At 35.9% G+C, this 12,494-nt stretch overlaps 1 protein-coding gene across 5 annotated transcripts in view; it reads right to left on the bottom strand.

Moving 5' to 3' along the window:
• Positions 1–12,494, bottom strand: part of NRK (Nik related kinase) — a 142,280-nt gene that overhangs the window by 80,139 nt on the left and 49,647 nt on the right. For all 5 annotated transcript variants that reach the window (XM_061177973.1, XM_061177968.1, XM_061177969.1 and 2 more), the window contains exon 3: positions 581–637. In XM_061177973.1, the coding sequence (XP_061033956.1) occupies positions 581–637 (57 nt within the window). The remainder of the gene's footprint in view (positions 1–580; positions 638–12,494) is intronic.

Genomic DNA, 12,494 nt, shown 5'->3' with positions numbered 1-12,494 from the left:
AAGAGGACAGAAATCAGGGCTTAACAAATTCTATGACAATATGTTATGATCCACGACACAGCTTTATGAATGTTATCAGGAACAGTGCCAATTAAACTGTCTCTCTCGCGCATCTGTCAGAAAATACATGAAAAATGTGCATCTCAGACAAGTTCTTTTCCTTCTACTTGTCATTGAAAATCTAGTGGCCTCAACTCTCAAAAGGAATGGTTGGGGAGGGAAAGAAATATGATGAAACAGAGGATTAACACAACATTAGAGGAAATCTACTTTTTACTATCCCTTGAAACAGATAATCAACTAGAAATAGACAGGAGTACAGATATTTTTTCATTTTTACAGAATACTAAAATATATAGCACTTTTGTTGTGAGTAAAAGTTTTTAATGTGTAAATGTAATAAATAATAAAAATAATATACTAATGATAGAAATAATATTAAATGATAAATATAATAAATGCAGATTAAGATAATTATATATAACAATGATGAAAAAAACAAACACAATATTTTCTGAGCTGTTTATCACAAGACCATAGTCCACTAAGGGAACAGAATACAGATAGGAGGTAATATTACCTTACGAGCATTCATCACTTTAACAGCTGTAAGTGCACCAGTCTTTTCATGGAGTCCCTGAAACACAGGATAGTAATAAACATCAAATGCTGGCTATATAATCTAGCAATCAAGAAGTAAATAAAGTAAAAAATATTAAAATTAAATAAGGTTAAACATTGTAGCCTATTATGAAATATAAAATATTATATAGAGATTAACTATAAGGTATTACATAGAGGACAGAAATATTAATTTATGAACATTTTAAAGAAACCCCAACCATGTCACTCAAAAAAATCAAGCAAATTTATGCAGTTTTGTTTTTTATGTTTGATTTGAGTAGTGGACATGATTGGCCATTTGAAGGCATTGCTTTCTTAGTATCTTTAATCTAGGTTTACATGGCACTGAAGCACCCAGATAAAAAGTAAAAATTTCAGACTGGAGATAGGGAAAAAGGAAATGTTTTATTGAGCATTTTTCCAACTGATTATGTGGTACTATGCAGACAGATATTTCTATTGACCCCCTCTTCACATACTAAAAAAGTTTTTTCCATAATGATCACAGATAAGAGTGATACATAATTAATTCAATGGCCTTTAAACCATTTAGTGTGCCCTCAATCATATGAACCAAAAATATTTATGAACAGGAGTTCTGAAAGATTCTTTCTTATTGAAAACACTCTGAGTTCTAAGAACTTGGACTTAGAAAATGTGAGTACAAGTTACAGGTTTATAATTTTCAAAAATGAACACAGAGGTTTGGAACAACAGTTCTTGTTTTGTGGCTGGTGCCTTTTAAAATATTTCAAGCTGTAGTCATAGAAAAAAATCAGTCTGATATTGATATGAGTAAGGCTTGAACTTGAAACAGAATGCCTTTTCTGATAGTTCTCCAGCAGATTTGATTCTTCAGCTGTACTGGGTTAGACAGTATCGCCACAGAATTCAGGTTCACCCATAACCTCATATGGTGACCTTCCTCGAAAATAGGGTCTTTGCAGTTGTTATCAAGTTAAATGAGGTCATACTGGATTACAATGGTCAATGACTAGTATGTTTATAAGAGAAAAGGGAGGGATATTTGGACACACACGCACACACACACACACACACACACACACACACACACACACACAAAGGGAAGATGGTCATATGAAGACAGGAAGAAAGTGGAGTGATGCAGCTATGAGTCAAGAGATGCCAAGGATTGCTGGCAACCACTAGAAGCTAGGAAGAGGGAAGGAAGTATTCTTCCCTAGAGCCTTCAGAGGGAGAATGAATCTGCAGACTTATAGCCTTGAGAACTATGAGAGAATAAATTTCTGTTTAAAGCCACCTAATTTGTGGATTTGTTACTGCAACTGTAGTAAACTAATATAGGGGCAAAACAAAGGACTGTCACTAGTCACAGATCTCATGTGAAAAACAGCCACACTTTTTAACTTATAGAATGATCAAATGAGGGGTGGTATTTCTGTATAATATTTTAAATATCTTGGGTAACCTGTCAAGTGAGTAACTATGCAAAAGATCGAGATTCCTTGATTTCAAGACAGTGATATTTAAATATATTGTTAGTTTGTTGTTAAATCTCTCTTATAAAGCATATGCTTTGAAGTATATGAATACTGTTTTTAGATGATTCCTACAAGTTTTCTCATCAAAATAAAGCCAACTGATCAAAGAAGCTCAAAAGAAAAAGAATCCCACTCTACCATTACTATCAATGTTACATGCTACATGAGTGTCAAAACTCCATTTTCTCCACTGATATGTTTGATAGGATTTAATCCCGTACATTTAAGGTTACTTCAATCCTATTGAGCAAGCCACTGTTTGTAAATGAAGCTGTGTGTCAGAAATGGATCAGAAGACTTTCAAGGAAATACAGTAACTCTAGAAACACCAGCACTTTGATTTAACTGCAGTTCATGCCTAAGAACTAGCATTAAACAGCTATACTGGTTAGATTGTTGTAGCACTGATGGGGAATGGCATGGATTGTTGGTTTCAGTTTATGGAGTCAGTCCTGTGAGAGTCAGGTCAAGGTGTTTTGTGTTCAGTTGTGTCCTCCAAAAAAATATGCTGAAGTTCTAACCACTGGTACCTGTGGGTGTGACCTTTTCTGAAAATAGGGTCTTTGTAGATGTAATCAAGTTAAGATGAAGTCATACTCAATTAGGGATGGCCCTAAAGCCAATAACTAGTGACCTTATAAGAAGAGGAAAATTTAGACACAGATACCCAGGGAGAATGCCATGTGATGACAGAGGCAGAGATTGGACCAGTGTGTCTACAAGTCAAGGAAAACCAAGGATTGCTGGCAATCGCCCAAAGCTAGAAGAGGCAAGGAAGGCTTCCTCCCTAGTGCCTTCAGAGGGAGAATGGCCCTACAGACACTTTGATTTTGGAATTCTAGCCTCCAGAATTGTGAGGGAATAAATTTCTTTTCTTTTAAGCCATCCAGTTTGTGGTAATTTGTTACAGCAGACCTAGGAAACTAGTACACAAGTCTAGAAGGATAGAAACTAAGCAAGGGAATAGGGCTGGACTTGGGATACAGTTCAGAAACTAATGATCAAGGTATAAGGAAATGTCTAGGATCAGGCGAGCAGTTTTGGGTGGAGCATGACAGCTACCAAAGACTAGAATTTTTAAAGGAAAGGAAAATGTTGTAGGTTACTGACTGATCAGAGAAAAGTAATTAATATTTTAGATATTAACCCCTCATCAGATAGATGATTTGCAAATATTTTCTCTCATTCTGTAGGTTGCCTTTTCATTTTGCTGATTGTTTCTTTTGCTGTGCAGAAGGTTTTTTGTTTGATGTAGTCCCACTTAAGTTTTTGATTTTGTTGCTGGTGCTTTTGGTGTCATATCCAAAAAATCCTTTCCAAGATCAACGTCAAGAAGTTTTTCCCCCTATGTTCTCTTCTTAGGAGCTTTACAACTCCAAGTTAAGTACTTAACCCATTTTGTGTTAATTTTTGTAAGTGGTGTAAGATAGGGGTCCAATTTCATTCTCTTGCATGTGGAAATTTAAATATGTTGGAGAGTCCCACATTTATTTACAGCTCTGGGAGAAAATATATATTAATATTTTTATCTATTTAGCCCGTATCATGACGTAGAAAGTATTGTTTTTCTAATTATTCCCATAAACACTTTTTAGTCAAATTTTACTCACATCTGTGTGCACAAATACAACATGTTGGAAACTGGTTCTCACACACCCTTTAGAGGAGTTAAAATGTTTACTTCCTTGATTCTAAGAGGTTTTTGTGGGCCAAAATACTATCCTGTGCAACACAAATATTCGGCTTGTTAGCAAAGGTATTAGCCATAAATTGCATTATTTGATCTATGGTTAGTAAACCACAAAAGTTTTTAAAGTCTGGAATACACAGCCATCATACTCATGACACATATTAGTGAGATAACTGAATATCTTTAAAAGGTGCCACCAATTGCCATAGAACAGAGAAAATCCACTTGGTTCCATCCTCATTATCTGGGATTTATTCTCTCACTTGAAAACTGCACAAAATTATTTTGACAGACAAGGAATCCTAATGTGGGGTTTTAAAAACATGCTCACTGTGTCTATAGAGGAATTAAACCCCAGATCTTGGAACCATATATGGGGTTAATATGCCTAACCATTATGCAAGCTTCCATAGAAGTCTAGAATAGCCAGATAATAGATAAATGGAAAACTGCTTCCTGTTAACTTAGTATTTCAGAGACTATCTTCTGTATGTTGACTTTTAAACTATTTTTATTTTAAATAATAATTTCAGACTTAGAGAACAGTTTCAAAGACAGTACAAGAGTGTTCCTGTATATCCTTCACCCAGCTTCTTTTAATGTTAACATCTTAAATGACCATGGCACAATTGTCAAAACTAAGAAATTAATATTGGTCTAATACTCTTAACTGCATTATAGTATTTATTAGGATTTCCTCAGTTTTTACACTAAAGTCCTTTTTGTAGGACTTGCATTGGGAACCTGCATTCCATTTAGCTGTCATATCTCCTTAGGCTCTTGCAATCTGTGACAGTTCCTTAGTCTACTTTTCTAGTTTTCATGAACTTGAGACTTTTCAGGAATACTGGTCAAGTATTCTATAGAATGTCCCTCACTTTGGGTTTGTCTGATGTTTTCTCATGATTAGACTGAGGTCATGGGTTTGAGGAAAGAACACCACAGAGGTGAAGTGCCCTTCTCATTACATCATGTCAGGAGTACATGGTATAACCATGACTGATCACTGGTGAAGTTAACCTAGATCACTTGGTTTAAGTGATGTCTGCCAGGTTTCTTTACTGTAAAGTTACTATTTGCCCCTTTCATACTCTATTCACTCTATCAATCAGAAGTGATTGATGTTGCTTTTGAAGAGGGATAACACTATTCTTGAGCATTTATCTAAAGAACCTAGAAGTCATCTTGAGATAAACAATATTTGTTCAGTGGTGCCATCTTGTGGTTCACTGACTACATAGAAGCTGTCTTGTGATCTTAGCTGAAGGTCATGTTGTCATAAACAGATTGTCTCCCAAATGAGATGTTGAATCAGCACCAGCAAATTCAATTTCTAGAATGTGCCTTTTATCAATTACAATGTATGTTTTATGAAAATTTAAACACCATTTGTTGAAAACACACATAGAGAATGCTAAGAAAGGAGTTTGGCTTTGAATTCTAGATTGAATGTTAAATAATCTCACATTTCCCACTGGTCTTAGTGACTATTATACAGGAAAATCACAAGGAAAACCTTAAACTATAAATGTGGGTTTTTTGGGTCTGATTTTCCTACCATCAGTAATTCCAATAATATCATGCAGGAGCTACTAACTGCACTGGATTAGCAATGCTCCCTTAAATAGAGTTTGTGTGCAAAGAATGACCTTTTAATTCTCAAGCATCACAGAGCAAGAAGAATATTTTCCTAGCTCTCATTCCTACCATAAGAAAAGAAGCCCTCTCATATTTTTAAATTAATTTTTATTGGAGTATAGTTGCTTTACATTGCTGTGTTAGTTTCTGCTGTACAGCAAAGTGAATCAGCTATATGTATACATTTATTCCCTCTTTTCTGGATTTCCTTCCCATTTAGGTCACCACACAGCATTGAATAGAGTTCCCTGTGCTATAGAGTAGGTGCTCATTAGTTATCTATTTTATACATAGTAGTGTATATACGTCAATCCCAATCTCCCAATTCATCCCACCCCCCCCTTCCCCCCAGTATCCATACATCCATTCTACATCTGTGTCTCTATTTCTGCTTTGCAAATAAGTTCATTGGTATCATTTTTCTAGATTCCATATATAAGCGATATTATACAATATTTCTTTTTCTCTCTCTGACTTACTTCACTCTGTATGACAGTCTCTAGGTCGATACACATCTCTACAAATTGCACATTTTTGTTCCTTTTTATGGCTGAGTAATATTCCACTGTATATATGTACCACACCTTCTTTTTTCCATTCTTCTGTTGACGTACATTTAGGTTGCTTTCATGTCCTGGCTATTGTAAATAGTGCTGCAATGAACATTGGGGTAGATGTGTCTTTTTGAATTATGGTTTTCTCTGGGTAAATGCCCAGGACTGGGGTTGCTGGGTCATATGGTAGTTCTATTTTTAGTTTTTTAAGGAACCTCCATGCTGTTATCCATAGTGGCTGTATCAATGTACATTCCCATCAATAGTGCAGGAGGGTTCCCTTTTCTCCACACCCTTTCCAGCATTTATTGTTTGTAGATATTTTGATGGTGGCCATTCTGACCAGTGTCAGGTGATACCTCATTGTAGTTTTGATTTTCATTTCTATAAAAATTAGTGATGTTGAGCATATTTTCATGTGTTTTTTGGCCACCTGTATGTCTTCTTTGGAGAAATATCTATTTAGGTCTTCCACCCATTTTTTGATTGGGTTGTTTTTTGATATTGAGCTGCATGAGCTATTTGTATACTTTGGAGATTAATCCCTTGTCAGTTGGTTTGTTTGCAAATATTTTCTCCAATTCTGAGGGTTGTCTTTTCATCTTGTTTATAGTTTCCTTTGTTGTGCAAAAGTTTTTAAGTTTCATTAGGTCCCATTTGTTTATTTTTGTTTTTATATTCATTACTCTAGGTGGTGGGTCCAAAAAGATCTTGCTGTGATTTATGTCAAAGTGTTCTGCCTATGTTTTCCTCTAAGAGTTTTATAGTGTCTGGCCTTACATTTAGGTCTTTAATCCATTTTGAGTTTATTTTTGTGTATGGTGTTAGGGAGTGTTCTAATTTTATTCTTTTATGTGTAGCTGTCCAGTGTTCCCAGCACCATTTATTGAAGAGGCTGTCTTTTCTCCATTGTATATTCGTGCCTCTTTTGTCAAAGATAAGGTGACCATATGTGCGTGGGTTTATCTCTGGGCTTTCTATCCTGTTCCATTGATCTATATTTCTGTTTTTGTTCCGGTACCATACTGTCTTGATTACTGTAGCTTTGTAGGATAGTCTGAAGTCAGGGAGCCTGATTCCTCCAGCTCCATTTTTCTTTCTCAAGATTGCTTTGGCTATTTGGGGTCTTTTGGGTTTCCATAAAAATTGTAAAATTTTTTGTTGTAATTCTGTGAAACATACCCTTGGTAATTTGATAGGGATTGAATTGAATCTGTAGATTGCTTTGTGTAGTATAGTCATTTTCATAATATTGATTCTTCCAATCCAAGAACATGGTATATCTCTCCATCTGTTTGTGTTGTCTTTGATTTCTTTCATCAGTATTTTATAGTTTTCTGAGTACAGGTCTTTTGCCTCCTTATGTAGGTTTATTCCTGGGTATGTTATTCTTTTTGTTGCAATGGTAAATGGGATTGTTTCTTTAATATCTCTTTCTGATCTTTCGTCATTAGTATATAGGAATGCAAGAGATTTCTGTGCATTAATTTTATATCCTGTTATTTTACCAAATTCATTGATGAGCTCTAGTAGCTTTCTGGTGGCATCTTTAGGATGCAAACAGTGACAGTTTTACTTCTTCTTTTCCAATTTGGACTCCTTTTTTTCTTTTTCTTCTCTGATTGCCATGGCTAGGACTTCCAAAACTATGTTGAATAAAAGTGGTGAGAGTGGACATCCTTGTCTTGTTCCTGATCTTAGAGGAAATGCTTTCAGTTTTTCACCATTGAAAATGATGTTTCCTGTGGGTTTGTCATATATGGCCTTTATTATGTTGAGGTAGGTTCCCTCTATGCTCACTTTCTGGAGTGTTTTTATCATAAATGGGTGTTGAATTTTGTTGAAAGCTTTTTCTGCATCTACTCAGATGATCATATGGTTTTATTCTTCAATTTGTTAATATAGTGTATCACACTGATTGATTTGTGTATATTGAAGAATCCTTGCATCCCTGGGATAAATCCCACTTGATCATGGTGTAAGCGCCTTTTAATATGTTGTTTGATTCTGTTTGCTAGTATTTTGTTGAGGATTTTTGCATCTATGTACATCAGTGATATTCGCCTGTAATTTTCTTTTTTGGTGATACCTTTTTCTGGTTTCATTATCATGGTGATGGTGGTTTCGTAGAATGAGCCCTCTGCAAATTTTTGGAAGAGTTTGAGAAGGATATGTGTTAGCTCTTCTCTAAATGTTTGATAGAATTCACCTGTGAAGCCATCTGGTCCCAGACTTTTGTTTCTTGGAAGATTTTTAATCACAGTTTCAATTTCATTACTTGTGATTGGTCTATTCATATTTTCTATTTCTTCCTGGTTCAGGCTTGGAAGGTTGTACCTTTCTAAGAATTTGTCCATTTCTTTCAGGTTGTCCTTTTTTTTGCATATAGTTACTTCTAGTTGTCTCTTATGATCCTTTGTATTTTTGCAGTGTCAGTTGTAACTTCTTCTTTTTCATTTCTAATTTTGTTGATTTGAGTCCTCTCCTTTTTTTCTTGATGAGTCTGGCTAATGGTTTATCAATTTTGTTTATCTTCTCAAATAACCAGCTTTTAGTTTCATTGAAATTTGCTATTGTTCTTTTCATTTCTATTTCATTTATTTCTGCTCTGATATTTATACTTTCTTTCCTTCTACTAACTTTGGGCTTTGTTTGCTTTTCTTTCTCTAATTGCTTTTGGTGTAAGGTTAGGTTGTTTATTTGAGATTTTTCTTGTTTCTTGAGGTAGGATTGTATTGCTATAAACTTCCTTCTTAGAACTGTTTTTGTTGCATCCCATAGGTTTTGTGTTGTCGTGTTTTTATTGTCATTTGTTTCTAAGTATTTTTTTATTTCCTCTTTGATTTTCTCACTGATCCACTGGTTATTTAGTAGTATATTGTTTAGCCTCCATGTGTTTATGTTTTTTACAGTTTTTTTTTCTGTAATTGATTTTGAATATCATAGTGTTGTGGTCAGAAAAGATGCTTGATATGATTTCAATTTTCTTAAATTTACTGAGGCTTGATTTGTGACCCAAGATGTGATCTATCCTGGAGACTGTTCTGTGTGCACTTGAGAAGAAAGTGTATTCTGCTGCTTCTGGATGGAATGTCCTATTAATATTAATTAAGTCTATCTGGTCTAATGTGTCATTTAAGGCTTGTGTTTCCTTATTAATTTTCTGTCTGCATGGTTTGTCCATCGGCGTAAGTGGAGTGTTAAAGTCCCCCACTATTATCGTGTTACTGTCGATTTCCCCTTTTATGGCTGTTAGCATTTGCCTTATGTATTGAGGTGCTCCTATGTTGGGTGCTTAAATATTTACAATTGTTATATCTTCTTCTTGGATTTATCCCTTGATCATTATGCAGTGTCCTTCCTTGTCTCTTGTAATAGTCTTTATCTTAAAGTCTATTTTTCTGATATGAGTATTGCTACTTCAGCTTTCTTTTGATTTCCATTTGCATGCAATATCTTTTTCCATCCCCTCACTTTCAGTCTGTATGTGTCCCTAGTTCTGAAGTGGGTCTCTTGTAGATAGCATATATACGAGTCTTGTTTTTGTATCCATTCAGCCAGTCTGTGCCTTTTGGTTGGAGCTTTTAATCCATTCATGTTTAAGGTAATTATCGATATGTATGTTCCTATTACCATTTTCTTAATTGTTTTGGGTTTGTTTTTGTAGGTCTTTTTCTTTTCTTGTGTTTCCCACCTAGAGAAGTTCCTTTAGCATTTGTTGTGGAGCTGGTTTGGTGGTGCTGAATTCTCTTAGCTTTTGCTTGTCTGTAACGCTTTTGATTTCTCTGTCGAATTTGAATGAGATCCTTGCTGGGTAGAGTAATCTTGGTTATGGGTTTTTCCCTTTCATCACTTTAAATATATCTTGCCACTCCCTTCTGGCCTGCAGAGTTTCTGCTGAACAATCTGCTGATAACCTTATAGTGATTCCCTTGTATATTATTTGTTGCTTTTCCTTTGCTGCTTTTAATATTTTTTCATTGTATTTAATTTTTGTTAGTTTGATTAATATGTCTCAGCATGTTTCTCCTTGGATTTATCCTGTATGGGAATCTCTGCACTTCCTGGACTTGGGTGACTATTTCCTTTCCCATGTTAGGGAAGTTTTCAAGTATAATCTCTTCAGACCCTTTCTCTTTCTCTTCTTCTGGGACCCATATAATTCAAATGTTGGTGCATTTAATGTTGTCTCAGAGGTCTCTGAGACTGTGCTCAATTCTTTGTATTCTTTTTTCTTTTTTCTGCTCCGCAGCCATTATTTCCACCATTCTACCTTCCAGCTTACTTATCCATTCTTCTGACTCAGTTATTCTGCTATTGATTCCTTCTATTGTATTTTTCATTTCAGTTATTGTGTCGTTTATCACTGTTTGTTTGTTCTTTAGTTCTTCTAGGTCCTTGTTAAACATTTCTTGTATCTTCTCGATCTGTGCCTCCATTCTATTTCCGAGATCTTGGATCATTTTTACTATCATTACTGTGAATTCTTTTTCAGGTAGCTTGCCTATTTCCTCTTCATTTATTTGGTCTTGTGGGTTTTTTTATCTTGCTCCTTCATCTGCAACATATTTTTATGTCTTCTCATTTTGTCTAACTTACTGTGCTTGTGGTCTCCTTTCTGCAGGCCACAGGGTCATAGTTCCTCTTGCTTCTGGTGTCTGCCCCCAGGTGGGTGAGGTTGACCCAGGGGCTTGCGTAGGCTTCCTGGTGGGAGGGACTGGTGCCTGTGCTCTGGTGGGTGGAACTGAGTCTTGTCCCTCTGATGGGCAGGGCAGCTTCAGGTGGTGTGCTTTGGGGGGGTCTGTGAGCTTAGTAAAAATTTAGGCAGCCTGTCTGCAGATGGGTGGGGCTGTGTTCCTGTCTTGCTGGTTGTTTGGCATGAGGCTTCCAGCACAGGAGCCGTCTGGGTGGCCGTCTTGTCACAGAGACACCTGAGGGGTGGCCATCCTGTCATTGACTCCTCCTCCAGGTGCAGTCATCTGAGGGCCAGGCACCAGGTCTGAGGCATGTGGGGTGCTGGGTGCTCGGGTCTGGTGGGCTCCATCTCAGCTCCAGAGTGTAGTGTTAGCAGGCTCAGCCGGTGCCTGGGGTCCAGTTTATGTCTCAGATCCGAGTTTCACCCTCTCATATTTGAGTAACAGAAGATATGTAGTAACAATTTTTTGTAGCCATTCCTGACTCTAGGCTCAAGCCTATTGACATTTGGCACCAAATCACCTATATTTTCACCTCAGGCAACTGTCTGTCTTGTCAATAAGCTCATTTAATTTATTTAAGTTTAGTTATTAATAGATGAAGCTCATATGATATGATTTTTAGGGGCAACAGAAGGTCAACTACTCAAAAAATCTCCCCCTCCAATACACCTTACAACCCACTACAAAGTATAAAATCACTATTATGGCCTCAATTTTATTAAAGGAATGATACTCTCTGATTATTCAAATGTTAGCTGAGAAAAAGACACATTGATTTATCATTTGTCATTAACACTTTAGCATGAGTTATAGGATCAGATTAAATAACTGCAAGAATGATAATGAACAGTTAAGTGTTGATGGAGGAAGGAAAGGGCTAGAGTCTGAGGAGTTCCAGGAGAGGTTGCTCCTCAGCCATAATGAAGGTAGGAGGTGCCTAGAATGGGTAAAGGTGGCTGAGAAGGCATTCTCAAAGTGTGAGGGAGTAAAAAAAAATGGGGGGCGGGGTGGAGAGGTGAAGAGACAAAATGCACCAAGTCACAATTTTACTGGAGAAATTTACAGTATTTAAGATGTATTATCTGAAACAATTACAGAATGAAACCAAATACAAAGACTAGTTAACAACATGAACTCGTTGGTCCCAAATATAGTCTAAGTACAGTTTAAAGGGTTCAAGAGACTAAATATATGATAAAACAAGAAGGTCTTAAATAAAGTCCTAAGAAACGTCCCTTACTAATTTATGATCATACTATTTTCTAGGATTGTACTCCAAAATATAGTAATTAGGACAAACTTGTATTCTTTTTCCAGGACCATTTGAAATTATCCAGGAAAGAACATAAATTCCTCAATGTGTTGATTTCAATTTGGCAGTGATTTGTGTTCTTATTAATTAATTAATTTAGATAATCAAATAAGCAGCATTATTTCATCTGCTTCCCCCAGGAAAAACAGAGTTTATTACTGTGCTGTTGCTCTTCCATGGCTCCAAGCTGAATATAAGCATTGTGAATCTGTCCTATGAACATAAAATGTGACATGTCCCTGAATTTAGGGCACTAGTTACATATAAAACATTGTTAAAACGTATATGTGCCTGCTTTAAACAAAAAACATTACAGGAAAATCTTTACATACTTAACAAAATAAATGAAGTAATGGCCATAAAAGAACTCTCTGGTTTACAAATGGACTTATACTAGCTTTCATTAAACACCAAACTCCTCAAATTTATTTTTGGAAAGTCAAATTACCACATTTC

Source organism: Eubalaena glacialis, chromosome X (assembly GCF_028564815.1).
Source record: "Eubalaena glacialis isolate mEubGla1 chromosome X, mEubGla1.1.hap2.+ XY, whole genome shotgun sequence".
NCBI lineage: Eukaryota > Metazoa > Chordata > Mammalia > Artiodactyla > Balaenidae > Eubalaena > Eubalaena glacialis.
This window is presented reverse-complemented; position numbering and strand designations above follow the sequence as displayed.